The 18,278-nt window shown below is 39.0% G+C and overlaps 2 protein-coding genes across 2 annotated transcripts; one reads left to right on the top strand and one right to left on the bottom strand.

The window, feature by feature from the left end:
• Positions 1-3,926: 3,926 nt before the first annotated feature.
• On the bottom strand, positions 3,927-7,746 carry LOC132166996 (pentatricopeptide repeat-containing protein At5g56310-like). The gene is made up of 4 exons (XM_059577919.1): positions 5,324-7,746; positions 5,113-5,244; positions 4,326-4,420; positions 3,927-4,215 (listed from the first exon to the last, which is right to left on the bottom strand). Exon 1 carries the CDS (start codon positions 7,705-7,707, stop codon positions 6,187-6,189), a length of 1,521 nt encoding a protein of 506 aa, XP_059433902.1. The 5' UTR covers positions 7,708-7,746; the 3' UTR covers positions 3,927-4,215; positions 4,326-4,420; positions 5,113-5,244; positions 5,324-6,186.
• A 1,840-nt stretch (positions 7,747-9,586) lies between these two features.
• LOC132167089 (nucleolar complex-associated protein 3-like) lies at positions 9,587-12,182 on the top strand. The gene is made up of 4 exons (XM_059578019.1): positions 9,587-9,663; positions 10,772-10,911; positions 11,004-11,101; positions 11,577-12,182. The coding sequence occupies exons 1-4, from the start codon at positions 9,620-9,622 to the stop codon at positions 11,760-11,762; spliced, it is 468 nt and encodes a 155-aa protein (XP_059434002.1). The 5' UTR covers positions 9,587-9,619; the 3' UTR covers positions 11,763-12,182.
• Positions 12,183-18,278: the final 6,096 nt, after the last annotated feature.

Here is an 18,278-nt window from a genome sequence, read left to right on the forward strand (position 1 = left end):
AAACATGTAATTGTTACAACTCTAAGCACTTTGTAATCTTTTTCCATGCTCTACTCTCCTACTCTCCTTTAGCCAAACTAAGAGAGTAGACTCTCTTTTCCTTGTTTGTTTTTCTCTATTTTTTTTTTTCTTTCAAATTCATATTGATGATTTTTTATGGGCACATCAAACAACTTTTATAATTTTTATTTTCTTCTTACACATTTTATATTTTAGTACGAACACTTTTATTTATTTTTTGATTATTCTTTTAATGGTGGCCAACTTGTCAACAAATCCTTATAATAGGACTAGAGAAGGGAGCTACATGAGATATAAAATGCTCGCTCTACTAGGATTGTAATGATCAATTATTATATATATATATAATTGATTGTTACATCAAATAAACTTACGCATTGTAGTTATGTCTACTAATTTCTTAGGATTGAGAATCTTTGCAATTTGTAAATGTGACAAATATATTCATATGACAATATTTGAAGAACTGCCATGCATTTCAATTGTGATATATTCATGACTTAGTTATTATGTTTGTGGTTTTGATCTTATATGCTTGATTCATGTTGAACTTATTTCTCTTCTATATTAACCCTTGTAATATAATTGTGTGTGCATGTGTTTCGAGCAATATTTGTAGTTTTCCTTTCTTTTTTTTTTGTTGCTCTATATTACCTTATCTCACAAGTAATAATTTGAAAGGTTTCAAGCTGAATAATGTGAAAAAAATAAGCTAAATCATGCCTAATTTGTTTTTTGTTTTTAGGAAATATTTGAGCCCAATTATGACAACACAGCTTGGCCAACCATCCCAAAGAAAGTTCAAGAGTGGAGCAACCTCCAAAGGAAGAAGCACCATGCTAAGAGAACCAATAAGAGGGTTTTTCCCCTAAGTCTCAACCACCAACAAGGAAATGGCCTTCCTACTCCACTTGGATCCATGTGCAAATGGAAAAAACCAGATTTTGGATGGACAAAATTAAACACTGATGGATCTATAACTCCAAAAAGATCTGGGTTTGGTGGATTGCTTCGAGATCATATGGGTGACCCGATATGTGCTTTTGCCTCTAATGCACATGGAGATGACATATTCTTGGTCGAACTATGGGCTATAGAGAGTGGTCTTCGTCTTGCTTTGGATATGAGCATTAAGGTAATATGGGTCGAGTCTGATTCGCTAAGCGCTGTGAAGACCATTAACAACGACCAACCGTTTAGTCAAAAGGCTGCTAGTTGCTTGAAGGACATTTGGGAGCTTTTAAGGAAGTTTGAGAAGTACAAGGTTTCTCATGCATGGCGTGAAACGAATAGAGCAGCTGATCATCTTGCAAAGATGGTTCTTTTCGAAAGTGAGTATAAGGTTTTATTTCCTCCTGATTTTCCCATAGGCCTTTGCAAGATCATCAAGGACGATATAGAAGGAAAAATCTATTGTAGAGGATCCAATGAAGTTTTGTGGTGGAAACCAAAATTGTGATTGCTCAAAACACTCGGTTTGGATACAGGTAATCTTCTTGACTTATAGTAATTGTTTATGATTTAAATTTTTTGGTTTTTTTTTTTTTAAAAAAAAAAATATTATTTTTTGATATTTTTGTGAAAATGACTATTAGATGTTTTTTTAATTTTTTGAAAACCCATTTATATTTTTATCAAATTTTGGACGGGACACAAATTTTTATTTTTTATTTTTTTATTATTCATACTTTTAGAGATTAAAAATGATTTTTAAATTTTTAATGGGGTTGTTGGGGATCCACTAAATTTGCCTTTACATGGAAGCTAACTAGGTAATCAAAGGAAAACAATCTAAATTTCTTTTCCGTGGAAACTACATCTAAATAGCTATTTGTGTGATACATTTGTTAAATTACACTCTGCAAAAAAATTCACACCTTATTAGGATCCATGCTACTACATTGAGCAAGAACCTCTCCCATAAAAATGGATATACCCCTCAGGTACGAATTATATACTTATTTTTTACTTTTCACGATCTTTATTCAATTTTTTAATAAAACATTGTACTGACTTAAGCATCGGAGTGTCTTTGGTCCTCCCGAGGACCGGTGGACATTAGGTGACTATTTTCTCTATTTTGCAGGTGACCCACTACCAGTCTGGCCGTCCAAAATAGGTGATTATTTTGTCTATTTTTAATGGGGTTATTGGGGATCATGGAGTTTTACTTACATTTGGGGGATAAACAATTCTTTTTTTATTTTTTAAGAAAATAGTAGCACTTCATATTGTAAATTCTTATCACTTCACATTTTTTTTCTTTTTTTGAAATGATAATATCTTATCACTTCACTTGTCTCCAACATTTGTAAATGTAGTCCCCAAGAGGTAGCTCAATCGACTGGAACCACGCCTCATGAAGCGGAAGTCACTAGTTTGAATCTCCCTCACCCTTCTTGGGCGGACATATCAAAAAAAAAAAAAAAAAAACTTTTGTAACTGTATAGTAGCATTTTGTGTTTGGAATGTAAAGTGATAAATTTGTTTCGTAAATAAAATTTTATTTATCTTTTTACACCAAAAAAGTAGGCTTTTAACGCGTATCAAATAGGGTATGGATGGTGTAAATAAATGTTATCAAATCTTTTTTGTATATATTTGCTGCTTTAAAGCAATGCTCATTTACTAGTACTTCGGCTTTTGATTTGTCCATGTACGCCAAGCTCTCAAGATACCGGCCTTGTGAAGTTAGCATATATCTGTTTCCATTGTAAACCTTTTTTTTTTTGGGCTCAAAATGATAGAAGAATTGCAATAAAATGAGGAATATTGATCCTATTGCTTTTTTAAAAATGTTTTAATCATCATCACAACTTATAATTCTTTAGCAACTAATTAAATCAACTTATTTTCTCCAAAAGGGATTAAAAGGGGGAGTTACCCAATGCAATCACATCCTCTATAGAAAAATGCCATAATAATTACACGGATTATATAATTAACATTTGATCAAATTGCTCTTTTTTAAGGTTTAGAAGTTATCAAACCACTACCTAAGGTTCACACTCATATCAAATAACTTGTTCTATTTTCATGAGAAATAATTGGTGTCAAAATTTTTGTCCATATTTTCCCTATATCATCTTTAAAATCAACTATTAAATTTGTGGACTTATGTGGATTCTACATAAGTCGATTATAGATTTCACAAATCTAATGGTTGATCTATTAAATTTGTAATAAAATATAGGAAAAATATGGGCAAATTATTAAGACTAATTATTTCTCTATTTGCATTCTATTAAACTTTTAGCAATGATGTCATATCATGTCCAATAAAATGAAGACGTGTTTTAGGACCGTTCAAAATAACCCACATGAAAACACAGACAAATAAGCTAAAACTTAAAAAGATTAAACAAATAAATTAATTAATTAAATTAAATAAAAAGGCGGAGTTGTGGAAGAGTAGAGGGGGCAAGTCTCGTGAAAAAGATTTAAGATGTGCCACTCTGAAACAAGTTCCCACCATGCTTCTCTCTCTTTCTCCTTTAATCTCTTTTCTTCTCCTGTGCATGGGCAAAAAAGTACCACTTCTTAACGTTACTAGACTTCGGCATTGCTTTAATTGGGTTGTTGGTGATTGTTCTATTAGTTGTGAATAAGTGATTGAAGCAAAAACTTCATCATAGTTTTAGCTTTAGTTTAAATCTTGGGAGGTGGAAGAAAGCTCAAGAATGGCCGAGCTAGTTTGGCAATTGGGGAAAAGAAGGCTCAATGTTGAGCGCCTATATTACATAATAATCATGAGTGCACAAAAAAAAAAAAAAAACATATTCATGGCTATTTATGTAGGCGGGGGGCTGTTTGCTATAGGTCCTAAAATCAGGGGTTGAAGCACAGATTTCGCACGAGAAAGACTTCACTGGGTAAAAACCTAGTTTTCATCTTGGACTACAAGAAGCATCAACCTCTATGTTTATTCTCTAACATAAAGATAGGGATTAAATGATGCAGCTTAAGTAATATGACACATTTAGTGCATGACTTTTGCAAAAACATTGCAAGCACTCCTAGCTATCTTGTTGAAGAATCTGGTGTAGTAAACATGCAAATAACAAAACTCACTTGGCAACTTTCTCTGGTGTGACATATAACAGCCTGACAATAATCAGAACTTAGTTCTCTCAGAATCTCATGTTGTTCTGCCCACTCCATATTGGCACTTAAGTAAGCAGCAGGTTTGTTTGCCTATAATTCAACAAAAAAGCAAACATAAATGTTTTTTGTTAAATAAGCAGACCATAAATGCTCTAGATGAAAGTAAAGGCTGTAAAAGTCAGCAATACAGCAAACATAACCTGTGATAGATGCATTATCTGATCTTGGATAAGTGACACGTGGGGAGAAATTACAAACATTATACCTGGACAAATAAGAGCACTAGAGCAGAGAGCTGCAAGATAACAAAATTCAAAAGTGTCAACTCCTATAATGTAAACCACAGACAATTTAATTTCTTGATATTACAAACATAAAAAAATGGAAAACTTCACTTACTATCCTGATCTTTCATCACCTTTATAATTATAACCTTAAACTTTAAAAGTGTCAATTTAGGATAACCATCTATCAGAAGTTTGCAATTTCAATCCTCCCGTTAAAATTCAGCATTAAATCAAACAGTTAATGAGTAAAATTCCCAAAATTCCCTTGAGATATTTATAAATTATAAAAATAGCTTGAATTTGGACATGGATATTTTGGGAATTTCACTTTTTTCTTTAGGATTTAACATTGAATTTGGATGGGAGGGTTGATATTGCATACTTCTAAAAAATGGTTATCTTAAATTGACGCTTTTTTTAACTTTAAGAGTATGATTGCAAAAGTAATAAAAGATTAAGGGTGGTAATTGAAGTTTTTCCAAAACAAATAAAGAAACTAAAAATCTTGCACCTAAGAAAAGGAAAAAAAGGATTCCCACAAAATCAATGATGTAATTGACCATACATGAGTAAACCATACACTATGAATAACTGAAAACTTCGATGGCAAAACCATAAAACATGTTCTGATAATGAAACTAGTAGTCAGTGTATTAATTAAAAATCATAACTCATAAGAGCTTTTCAAAAAAAAATATACCTGATATGTAACTCTTTACCCCTCAAGTTGGTATTAAAACAAAAACATCATAACCCCACTCATTGTAGCATTAATGACCTATCTTTGGTTGGGGCGAAATGAGTGGTTCCCAAATACTTTCTTGTTATTGGCCTGAAAGTGGAAGTAGGCAAACAACAATCAGGATGACATCTATGAAAACAAGAAACTTGACAATAATTCAGATGAGCACCTCCAGCTCCTTTGTCCAAGGGAAGTTCCCACTACTATACTTTTAGTCATTAGAACCTTCAATATAATTAAATTCAACATACTTAGGGATGTATGGTTCCCTCTCCATAGGGCCAGAAGAAATACCAAACCTATCTACAGAAGAGAATGAAACTGATGATGAATTCCACCCTTCATACCCTCCTGTCTCATTTGGTAGATTAACTTGGGCATCACATCTCATTGAAGTCCTCAATGTTGCTGCTTCAGGTGTTTCATATTGAAAAGACCTGGTTAGCTACCGTGGATGCAGAATAGTGTGATCTTTGTCTTACTCATAGACTGAATTGGCACAGAGATACCCATCAAGCAGCCGAATTTGCTTATTCAGCTGTAATTTATATAAACATATGGTGCAGGATGATGAAAAATGTCACTTCAACATATCACCAAGGAAGCAGGGGAATACAAGGACTTGCCTTGCATCCTATTATTTTAATTACCAATAATCTCCGCAGGAGCAAGACCCGTCTTTAAGTTGATGGAATCGATTTACATCTCTCGCAATTATCTCCCGTCCATAAATTTTTTAGTTGAACTTGGTGGCTGTGTGACAATCCCACAAATTCGAAGGTTTTTTGGTCACACGGAGAACTACTCTAGGACTAGCATTTAAAAGCCCAAATGCAATGGCTAGCTTTTTGCTGCAGATGAGGTTATATTCTTTCTCCTCTTGGCTAACATCATGCAAAACAAAAGTAGTATCAGGTATGTAACCAGCCGCCTTAAATCCTCTTAGGCAATGCCTCTAAAAACAAATAAATTTCGTTTACTTGAGCGTGAGATGTATCTCTACCAATAAACAAATGGGCTTTCCCATTTAACCTAAATCCAACTGCATCCAGGACTTTTCTTCATGCCTCGACATTTTAGAAGCGCTCTCAAATTGTCCACCTCCTTCCACATGCCGACCTCAGCATACATATTTGAAAGCAGGACATAATTCCCACTATTTTCCGGTTCCAAGACAAACAACTTTCTAGCAGCAATTTCTGCAATTTCCAAATTGCGGTGGCTTTGACAAGCAAACAACAATGCACCCCATACGCTTGGTCCTGCTTGCATTGGCATTTTATCAATAAGCTCTTTTGCTTCCACCAAGCGCCCGGCACGACCCAGAAGATCAACAATGCAAGCATAATGTTCAACTCTTGGCTCAACAGAGTATAATGTGTTCATACAATTGAAGTAATTTAAGCCAACATCAACAAGACCTGAATGGTTGCATCCAGATAATAACCCTATAAATGTGATGTTATCAGGCTGAATGCCCGCTCTGATCATTTCCTCAAAAGTCCATACACATTCCATTCCACATCCATGAGAGGTGTAAGCAGTTATCATGGTATTCCAAGCAACCAAATTCTTTTCACGTTGACCTATCCTATCAAAACATTGACGAGCATCAGCAAGGCTTCCACATTTAGCATACATTCCAACAAGTGCTGTCTGTACAGAGGCATTCGAACCCAAACCAAGCCCATTGGCAAAGTCATGAATCCGTCCCCCTTGCTCAAGAGCAGCTGAATCTGCACACGCAGGAAGCACACTCATTATTGTTACCCAATTAGGCTTTACCTCCGAATCTTCTTTCAACATCTCAAACACACGCAACGCCTGGTCAGCCAACCCATTCTGAGCATACCCTGATATCATAGCAGTCCAAGAAACAATATTTCTACACGGCATTGTCCTAAACAAATCCTCAGCAACATAAATTTCCCCCTCCCTCATATACCCCGCAATTAAAGCATTCCAGGACGAAATATCTCTCACAGTCATTTTATCAAACAACTTGCGGGCATCTGCGAATTCACCACATTTCACATACATATCAATCAAAGAAGTCCCAACATACATATCAAACTCCAACCCAATTCTCAAACTCTGCCCATGAACACATTTTCCCATCCAACGACTCGACAACTCGGCGCAAGACTTGAGCACAAAGGGGAACGTAAAGTTATCACCCTTAACTCCCAGAGAGTGCATTCGAAAGTAAATCCCAATGGTTATCTCGAAACACCCATACCGAGCACAAGCCCGAAGTATCGAATTATATAAAAGAGCAGTTGGGCTACTGATCATGTGAAATACAGCCATAGCCGAGTTAAGATTGCCAGAGCTCGCATACATTGCGACCATCTTGGCGGCGAGGAAGGCATTGGGTTCGACCCCACGAAGGGCCATGTGGGCATGCACTTGTTGGCCCAGTTTTAAGAGGTTGTGGCCAGTCAAGAACTGGAAAATGGGTGCATAGGATAGGATGTGAGGCCGGACATGGTTGAGTAATGGCTCCAAGAGGGTACATAAGGCTGTTCGAGTGAGGGTCTTGGAGTAGAGCATTCGATCGGTGGAGGTCGGAGAGAAGCAATTTGCTACAAACACAACACGAACAATTATACCACTACCACTTTTTCAAATATATTGCAAGCTTTTCCTAACCCTCTGTTGGGTCATGGATCAGCCATACTAAGCCCAACAAAACAATTATTTGGCCCACAAAACCTCTATGGCCTCGGTTGTGGGTCTTTGGCGACTCATGAGCCGTGAGTTTGTGGCCATGGAGGTTGGTCTTCCATGGCCGGGCACTCGCCAATGCCATGGCTGTGGAGGTTGACTAACCATGGGTATGGATTTTTTTTTTTTTTTTTTTGTTTAATTTTTTTATTTGAGGGCTATAATTGTATTTTGCGTTTGTTTCTATTATTTATTTGATGAAAAACCTAATAGAGGTCTTGATTTACAAATGTTCAAAGCACATGTCTTAAATTCATCAAATTGGAAATTGGGTTCTCAAAATTCAAAACATGATGGCACAATTGGTGCGGCATATTTTCCCTTTATTTTTTTAATCATTTATTATTATCATTTTTCATGAGTTATGTTGGTTCTGTTCTTTTCAGTTGGCTTTTGTTTCTCCATGGTTGTGGAATATAAGAACTGATCTGAATGTATAGATTCTTAAAAGAATGATTAATATTAGACGGGTGGCCGGGTTACTTGATGATATTAAGGTTTATTGGTTCTTTAAAGTTTGATTCATTGGACAAGATTTTTGGTGAGAAATAGTACTTAAAACAACTACTGCTGCATAAACAGGCAACTGAATAATTTTTGTGCGTGTATGTGGTCTAAAGAAACAAAGAAATTAAAGTTAAAATGTTATTAATGAAATTGAATTTTGTTAAACTTTTTTTGGTGAATAATAACTTATTGAAAAGTACACGAAAAATATACAATAGACGCAATTTAATGGTTTCTCATTCTCAATTTGAACTTGCTAATGGATTTGTCTACTACTTGGACAGGAAACACTGCTGTGCAACAATAAGTCTCTTTTTACCAATTAGGGAAAACATGGTGGTGAAGCTACTGTGGAGGCTGTAAGGTTGATTGCAGATCATTTGAAAGTTAATAATTGCCAGTTGCATCCTGATTTTGTTGAGGTACAAGTTTTTTTTTAGTTTTAAATTGATTTGTAACTGATGCTTGTGCTTGAGTCAATCCTTTGTTTAGCTGATTTGAATTGGTTTTGCATTCACTGGATGTGAATTACTTGGGAAAGAAACTCTGGTTCATGCTCCGAATCGAGCTTTCTTTCCGGCTGTTGTATAGACAGATTATAGCTGCAAAGAGGTTTCCCTACATATACAATCAAAAGCTATACAAAATAGACTTATAACTGTTCATACCTTTGGCTGTTCTTCACTTAGAATCCATGATCAGCTATTAAGAAAGCATATTCTTGGGTTATAGAGTAGCTTATGCTTTTAAAGTCTTGGGTTGTATAGCTTCATTGAGATTTTTCTGCTCTTTGCTATTTATACTTTTATGTATTCATCACTGTTGATCTTTTGGTTTCTTGTTGATCTTGTGTATTGACTGAGCTGACGACTAGACGCACCTAGCATGTTTGGAAAGTGAGTTGGTTGCATACCAAATTAAGTTTTCTGCTTGGAAAAAGTTTTTATATTCGCACTCCAATTTAACAGATGTAATTTGGAATAAATGCCCTGTCCTTCGAATAACGACTAATGACATGTATTCATTAATTATTATTTTACATAATTTCGTAATCTGAAGTCAAGTTCTCTTCCATCTACCCAATGTAAATGCAAATAAGCTTTCTTAAAATGTTAGGTATCTTTCAAATAAGTTTTTCAGGATGCTAAGAATTATCTTGGATTTTGGTTTGTGGTTGGTTTTTCATGATCCGGCAAAGTTGTATATGCAAAGTGATTGAAGCCAAGGAAACATGCGAGCACAAGAAATTTATGTCTATCACCCTCTTATCAGTTTGTAAGTGCATTCTCTCTCTCTCTCTCTCTCTCTCTCTATATCCATAGCTTACTCTCTGTCTCTCATCCACTTGTGGATACAAATGCATTGTCCACTCCAATTCAGACACCCATTATGATGTTTACTATAAGTGTATCCTTAGATATGCAAAAGTACTTTTTTTTTTTTTTTGTTTCTCTTTTGGGGTTGGTCTTGTTTCTTTTCTTCATCTTCATCATCATCATCATATTCTTCTATTTGTTTTTTTTTTTTTTATAAGTAAATCAATTTCATTAGAAAGTGTAGAGGGTCGCAACTCATGTACAGAGAGTATACATGATAGATCCATTTGTTTCTTCTATTGGAATTTGCCACCTTGTGGAAGAATTAAGTGTTCTTATCTTCCTCTCTCAACCATAGAGCCCTTGACTTCTGCTGCAAACTCATTTCTTCAAAAAGAATAAACCTCTCTGAACCCGTTAACATTCCTTTCTCAATCTTTCAGCTCCAGATAAGGGTCTTCCTTCCGCAATAATATCAAGATCACGGATACCATCCAAAAGATCATTTTTCTGCTTTCCAACGTTGGCCAAAAACATCTTCATTTCATTTTTTTCAGATCCGTTTCCGAAGCTCTCAACTTATTTGCCAGAAAAACTAGGAGAGCCTTGAAAAGTATAAGACATCCACCACTTTTTCACCTGCTCCACAAAACCCTCCGACTTCAACCACATATTTTCCAACTTAAAATACCTATTGCTCCTTACTGCAACACCACAATCAAGCACCACAGGGAAATGGTCCAATAAAAGTCTGGGAAATCTTCTCTGACAAACATCAGGAAAGTGAGCATCCCAATCAGGCAATAGCAAAAACCTATCAATTTCTCTTTTACTTTTAATTATAATTGTATTATTATTGTAATTTTTTGAGTTGGGGGGAAGGAATACTCCTCTTTGAGTGGGTAAGTTGGTTCGCGTGCTTTCTCTCATTCTTCTAGTTCCAATTACTCATTCCTCTCTCTCTCTCTCTCTCTCTCTCAATAGCGGCATCATGCAAGGGAGGTGCGCTGTACTAATATTTTCCTTTTTTTCATTTCATTTTGTAATTTTTATTGTTCGTGGATCAGAGATCTGGGTGGGGTGTTAGCTGAAGCTCTTAAGACGATGTTGTGTGAAGATAGACAGCATGACATGCTAAAGGCTGCTGCATTTGTAAAACGTTTGGCCACATTTTCATTGGGCTTTGGATCTGCAGAGGCCATGGCTGGTATGTTGTTTACATCAGTTACCCAATTCATTATCAAATACCTTGTGCTATTCTTCTGTATTGCTATCTGATTCTGCTTTGGAACTTTGCAGCATTGGTTACATCGAAGCATCTTCTTCAGAAGAATGTGAAATGCCGGAATCTCTTGGAAAATGATGCTGGAGGTGGTTCAGTTTCAGGTACCATTGCGGTAAGTTCTTGGCTAATCATGCTTAGATAGAAGATACAAATTTCGTGTTTGTTAATTCAGAACCTCTGCTTCATGTTTAGTGTTTTTTTTTTTTTTTTTCATTTGCTACATCTACTTTATCTGTTGACATATATGGACTACTTGTGCCTACTCAAGAATTGTTGCAGACTTCCATGTTTTTTTTTTTTTGATAACGTAGGAGAACTTTACTCAGATTAATTGCACGTCGCAAACGCATACTGTACAACAATCATCACCGTTAATCAAACTCCTACGAGTAACTGACCCCACCCGCCAGAACCAGTTACCAGGTAATCCAGGAGCTTTCACCCCTGACGGGCTAAGCAGTGCAGACTTCCATGTTATGGTGGCAAAAGTACCGTTTTGCATGTAGGGGTCGTGTTAGTTTTTCCTTTGACATATCAATAACCAAAATCTGAAATTTCCTCTCTTTTCTATCTATATTTATGTGCAGAAATATCAGCCATATGCCTCAGACCCCAATTTAAGTGGTGCTCTTTCTTCAGTCCTTTGGGAACTCGATCTTCTCTCTAAGCATTATCACCCCGCTGTCTCGACACTGGCTTCAAGCATTTCAAGCATGACCAGTGCTAACAACCAAGTTTTTCTCTCTACTGTTTCTCCTAACAAGCTTTTCTAGATTTGTCACTTGAAAGAGAGTCCTTCACCTCGCAGAGTCACGGCATGAAACTGAATAACAAGAGGAAAAGAGGAAGTGGGTCTTCCACATCAGCCATTACCGACCCTACTTCGGATACAGATCCAATCGATGAAGATAAGGTGAGAAATAAACTTTCTACACATTTCATGCTTCTTCGTGACATTAAGGAGAATGAAAGATTGAGGGCTGAGTTAGATCGTACTACATCATACCTACAGCTATATGAAGAACATAAGCAGCAAAAGAAAAAATCTAGAAACATAGCAGGCAAAACTTATATTGGTTGTTGTTATATCACAAGTTTTTTTCTTTTGTATTTTTTGTTTTATAGTTACTAAAAAATATGATACTGGAGGTTGAAATTGGAAAATGGCAAACCTGTGACCATTTATACCTTCGCAAGACAAACTTTTCTCATTATATATACTTTTGTGAAGTACATATGGAAATTGTATCGGCTTATTTTATTTATTTATTTTTACATTTATAACTATGTGAACCTTAGTGCTTAGAGGAAATTAGTGAAAAGAAAGTTGTTCAAAACGAGCCGAGCTTGAGCGAGCTACCCATGTCTGGGTTCGGCTCGTTTAAATTTTATTCGAGCCGAGCTCAAAGGGGAGCCAAAAAATCAAACTCGAGCTCATAATAAGTTAAGCCAGCTTGCTAGCTAGCTCTTATATTTAATTTAATTAAATTTTTTTTTTTTATTATAAATTTAAACTTTAAGTATTCTTAAACTGTTCAAGAAGCTAGTTTGCATATGTACATTTGCTTAGCCTAGCTAGCTAAGTATGGAAGCGCCGGAAGTCCTTGCTAGTTTCTCTGAGGAAACTAGGCTAAGGGGAGAGTCTTCTACTGGAAACAGGGTGAAGGGCTAGTTTGAAACTGACGGGATGGGGGATGATCTGGAAGCCTTGTGTGGACGGATATCCCTCATAGGAGGGGAGAAGACAGGCATCAAAATTGTTGAAGGAGAAGTTGCAGCAGACCGAGAAAAGGGTGAGCGATGTTTGGTGGGTAGGATTGGAGACAATAGGAGAATAAACAAAGAGGCCTTCAAGAGTGTTCTTTCGAAGATATGGCAAATTTCGGGATCTGTTGTTTTCAATGAAGTGCAGGATAATGTCTGGGTATTCGAGTTTGAGGAATTCAATGATAAGAAGAGGGTAATGGAGGGAAGGCCATGGTCATTCGATAGACAACTCCTGATTCTAAATGATTTTGATGGAAGTATCCCTCCGGCACAGATGCAATTCACTCATTCCCCGTTTTGGATCCAAGTACATGACATGCCGTTAATTTGCATGAATAAGGGGGTGGGTGCAAAGATTGGCGAATCTCTGGGAGCGTTAGAAGACGTTGATGTGGCTGGAGATGGTGGTGGATGGGGAAGATGCCTAAGGATTCGGGTGAACATTGATCTCCGTAATCCTTTGGAACGAGGCCGGGCTTTATCATTGGGAGGGAAAGACTACTGGGTGACGTTCAAATACGAGCGTCTTCCCCTTTGCTGCTTTGATTGTGGTCGGATTCTACATGGGGCGAAAGGATGCACGGTGGTAAAATCTCAGCGTAGGCATGAATCAGCAAGTCCCAAGCCATGGGGTGTCTGGCTCAGGGCGGAGGAATCACGGAGGAGAATGAATGGGGAACCAGGCGAAGGTTTCTTCTAGGGAACAAGCCGACACGATGACGGCGCTTCGTGGAAGCAGGGGAATACCGAAAAGGAAAGTCCCGTGAATTATGGGAACCCTAGTAACGTCAACCGCTCTGGTTTTGGAGAAAAAGATGGTGGGAGCGCATCTTTCCTTAATGAGGATAGGAGCGTTGATAATTTTATTGATGAAGGAGATTCTGCTGAAATCTCGGTGGGTATGAAGCAGAATGCGCTGGCAGGGACCAAGCTGGTAGGAAAGATGTCACGTGGCGAAGGAAAAACAACTGACGTGTGCATGGAGGTGGAGAATGTAGAGCCGTGTCCTTCTATGCATGCACCCATGCGTCACGTAGCCATACAGGGATCAAAAGCCGTGTTCCAGACTTCTGAGAAGAATAAAGAAGAAAGGGACCACACGAGTATGACACAGAATGTGGCGATGGCAGGGGACTCTCAAGCGGCAATCCAGGAGGCTCCTGATGGGATGCACTCTGCTCAGCAAAACTCTGACTTGATGATGGATAAGGCAGACGATCAACAAGTGGGGACGGTAAGGGGATCAGTGAGGCGGTGGAAGCGTCAAGCTAGGAGGTCGGAGCAGCAAATGACCACTAATAATCTGCCAGGGCAAAAGAGGAAAGGCCGTGTGGATGAGGTGGGCGGTGACAGGGAGGAGGTTGGAAAAAAAACCAGGAAAGTTTTGCCTGACTTAACTGATTTGGCGGCGGCTGTAAAACAGCCCCGCCACGCTCAATGAGTATTCTTAGCTGGAACTGCCGAGGGCTTGGGAACCCTCGGACAGTTCGTGACCTTAGCCAAATGGTTAGGGACAAGAAGCCCGACATTTTGTTTTTAATGGAAACAATTTGTAATAAAACGAGAATGGAATGGCTTAGAGTAAAACTTGGCTTTGCGGGTCTCTTTGCCGTCGATCCAGTGGGCAGAAGTGGAGGTATTGCGTTACTATGGAAGGAGGACAATGGTTTGGAGATACAAAATTTTTCGCAGAGGCATATCAATGCCACTGTGAAGAGAAACGGCGATGGTTTTCAATGGAAATTAACCGGTTTCTACGGACATCCGGACAGCTCGAAAAGAAAGGAGGCGTGGGCACTCTTACGGCATTTACAAACATATAGGCCGGAGAGTTGGATGTGTGTGGGTGACTTCAATGAAATAACGCATCAAGGAGAAAAAACCGGCGATGCAAGAAGAAGAGAAGGTCTCATGGCGGATTTCCGAGAAACACTAGAAGATTGTCGCCTGGGAGACCTTGGTTTTATTGGGCCGAGATACACATGGTCCAATAAACGAGCAGATGGTGTTTCGACCCGAGTTCGTTTGGATAGGGCAGTAGCTAATACCACTTGGTGTGCTCGCTTTGGAGGAGCAGAAGTTCAGGTCCTTGCAGCAAGAACCTCTGACCACAATCCCCTATTAGTACAGTTCGAACAGAAAAGGACACAAGGTGGGGCTGGTGGCAAGGGATTCAAATTTGAAGCTCGGTGGTGGCTGGACCCAGAATGTGGGGACATTATTAAAAAGGCCTGGAATGACTCGGTGGAAACAGGGGACAGCATGCAGTCTGTACGTAGTGGCTTGGAAAATTGTCAATTTCAATTGAAAAGGTGGAGCCGTATAAACCATGGCAACTTGGAGAAGAAGGTGGAGAGCATGACAAAGCAATTGGGTGTCTTGCAAGCTGGAGATCGTCCTGAGGATCAAGAGCTGATTAAAAAATTACAATTAGAAATTGACACACTACTGAAACATGTAGACACAAAGTGGAAACAGAGAGCTAAGCAACATTGGTTTCAGAAAGGTGATAGAAATACACCTTTTTTCCACGCTTGGGCCAGCCATCGAAGAAGGGTGAACTGTATACAACGGGTAAAGGATGATGAAGGTCGGGAGTGGACTCAGCCAGATGACATTGGTCAAGCTTTTGTCTCCTTCTATCAAAAGCTTTTCCAAACTGATGGCCCAAGGGGTATAGACGAGTGTCTGGAGGGATTAGAGGTACAGGTTACTTCTGACATGAACAGGTGGCTCCTGCGTCGGTTTGTGGCGGAGGAGGTGGATTTTGCACTCTCGCAAATGGGTCCCTTGAAATCCCCCGGCCCGGATGGTTTTGCAGCATGTTTCTACCAAAAAGCCTGGGTTGTCGTCCGACAAAAGGTATGTGCAGCTGTACTAGATTTTCTGAATGAAGGCATTTTTTCTGCTGAGATAAATGAAACCCATATTGCTTTGATTCCCAAAACCAAAAATCCCTCTTTTATCACTGATTTTCGGCCTATTAGTTTATGCAATGTCATTTATAAACTAATTGCCAAAGTCTTAGCAAATCGCATGAAGAAAGTATTGGGGGATATTATATCCCCCAACCAAAGTGCTTTTATTCCTGGCAGATTGATCACGGATAATGTGATAATTGCGTTTGAAGCTCTACATACTATGGACACCCGGTTGAAAGGCAAAGAGGGTTATATGGCGTTAAAATTGGACATGAGCAAGGCCTACGATCGCGTGGAATGGGATTTTTTTGGAGACAGTAATGCACAGAATTGGCTTTGCCCCCAGGTGGGTCCAATTGATGATGACTTGTGTGAAAACAGTGAGTTACTCTGTATTGATTAATGGTAGACCATATGGCAAAATTACCCCTACTCGTGGTCTGAGGCAAGGGAACCCATTATCTCCGTATTTCTTTATTCTCTGTGCAGAAGGGCTTACTACAAGGATTAACAAAATGGATAGGGCGGGAGGAATTACCGGATTGCCTTTGACACGAGGGGGGACAAGGTTGACCCATTTATTCTTTGCAGATGATAGCCTTCTTTTTTGTAAGGCTGATTTGGTGGAGTGGTATTGTATCCAGAAGGTGCTACAAGATTATGAACAAGCATCAGGGCAGAAATTGAATAGGGGCAAAACATCTCTATTTTTTAGCCGCAATACTCAATCGGAGGTAAAAGCACAAATCTTAACAGTAGCGGAATTACACTCTACCCAACAATACGAGAAGTATTTGGGGCTTCCGGCACTCGTTGGTAAATCGAAGGTGTCCTCTTTTGCCGGAATAAAAGGGCGTATATGGGATAAGATGCAAGGTTGGAAAGAAAAATTTCTTTCCCATGCAGGCAAAGAAATTCTATTGAAGGCCGTAGTGCAAGCCATTCCGACATACACTATGAGTGTGTTCTTACTTCCCAAAACCTTGTGTACGGAGATTAATTCAATGATGTCAAAGTTTTGGTGGGGATTTAAAGATAATGACAAAAAGGTGGCTTGGATGAGTTGGGAAAAAATGGGAAAAGCAAAAGAGAAAGGAGGGATGGGCTTCCGTGACTTAGAATGTTTTAATGTTGCTTTGCTTGCCAAGCAAGGATGGCGTATATTTCAAAATCCAGACTCTCTTGTGGCTCAAATTTTAAAGGAGAAATATCACCCAAATGACAACTTCCTAGATGCTCCATTAAGCAAGAAACCTTCATATGTGTGGCGGAGTATTTGGAATGCCAAGAAGTTGCTTAATGAAGGTTTGGTGTGGCGAGTGGGAAATGGGAGGCGGATCAAAATCTGGGGTGATAAGTGGCTCTGTTCCCCTACAACTTATGCTATACAGTCTCCAATAAATGTACTAACAGCTGATGCCAGAGTTAGTGAAATAATAGACCAGGACACACAATGGTGGAATATAGCTCTCATCAAGGACATATTTCTGGAAGAGGATGTAGCCAAGATATGCAGCCTAGCAATTAGCCCACGTTCCCAGCAAGACCGGATGGTATGGGCAGGGAATAAAAATGGCATTTTTTCTGTAAGGAGTGCTTATCATTTGGCGAAGGACTTAAATTCCAGGAATGACAGTGGCTGCTCGGGTTATGATAGTATGACCCCTCTATGGAAACGGATATGGAAGATTTCGGGCCCAAGAGTTATTCCCCTGTTTCTTTGGCAAGGCTGTAATAATATATTGCCCACTAACGAGAATCTGTTCAAACGGCGAATCATTACTAATCCCTTATGTCCGATTTGTCAGCTGGAAGTGGAGACCGTGGGACACGTCCTGTAGAGCTGCCCGGCAGCACGGGATGTCTGGATGGAGGGTAACATACGATTCCAGAAGAGCTGCAGCGAAGAGGATAATTTCAGTAGCATCATTCTGAGATTACGTGAGAGGCTTACAGAGGAAGATTTTGATTTAATGGCCTGTATTGCCCGACAGATTTGGCTGAGGAGAAATAAAATGATTTTTGAAGACAAATTCTCACACCCGAAGCTGGTATTTAAACTGGCATGTGATCAAATGGAGTTTCATAAGCAGGCGTGGCAAGGTGCCCAAGGAGCATCACCATCACAGCTGACTCGTGCAACAGGGGAAGTAGCATGGCAACCTCCACCACGGGGACTCGCAAAACTCAATTGGGATGCGGCTATAGCGGCTGACAGGAATTTAATGGGAATTGGAGTGATTGCTCGGGATCATGAGGGCAGAGTGCTGGCGACACAATGCCTGACTAAGCCTTATGTTCGTGATCCCGGAGTGGCGGAAGCTATGGCTTTAAGGGCGGCAGTGGTGTTAATGGAACAGCTGGGCATTACGCAGGCTATATTGGCAGGAGATTGTATAGAGGTGGTGCAAGCTGTAAAAACAGAGGAGAGTAGCATGGCTCGGTTTGGGCCTATTCTGGAAGACACCAAAGAGCTTCTCAAGGTGTGTGATTACTGGGAAATTTGTCATGTCCGTCGTACAGCTAATGAAGCCGCTCATAGGCTTGCAAAACTGGCAGTCTCTCAAAATTTGCATAAGTTATGGATTCAAACGGTTCCCC

The sequence above is a fragment of the Corylus avellana genome, chromosome ca1 (assembly GCF_901000735.1).
Source record: "Corylus avellana chromosome ca1, CavTom2PMs-1.0".
NCBI lineage: Eukaryota > Viridiplantae > Streptophyta > Magnoliopsida > Fagales > Betulaceae > Corylus > Corylus avellana.

Bases quoted from the DNA above. Each gene is read 5' to 3' on its own strand.
- LOC132166996 (XM_059577919.1), bottom strand. From the start codon at position 7,707: ATGCTCTACTCCAAGACCCTCACTCGAACAGCCTTATGTACCCTCTTG.
- LOC132167089 (XM_059578019.1), top strand. From the start codon at position 9,620: ATGCGAGCACAAGAAATTTATGTCTATCACCCTCTTATCAGTTT. The intron at 9,664-10,771 runs GTAAGTGCATTC...TTCGTGGATCAG, and splicing joins TATCACCCTCTTATCAGTTT to AGATCTGGGTGGGGTGTTAG. The intron at 11,102-11,576 runs GTAAGTTCTTGG...ATTTATGTGCAG, and splicing joins CAGTTTCAGGTACCATTGCG to AAATATCAGCCATATGCCTC.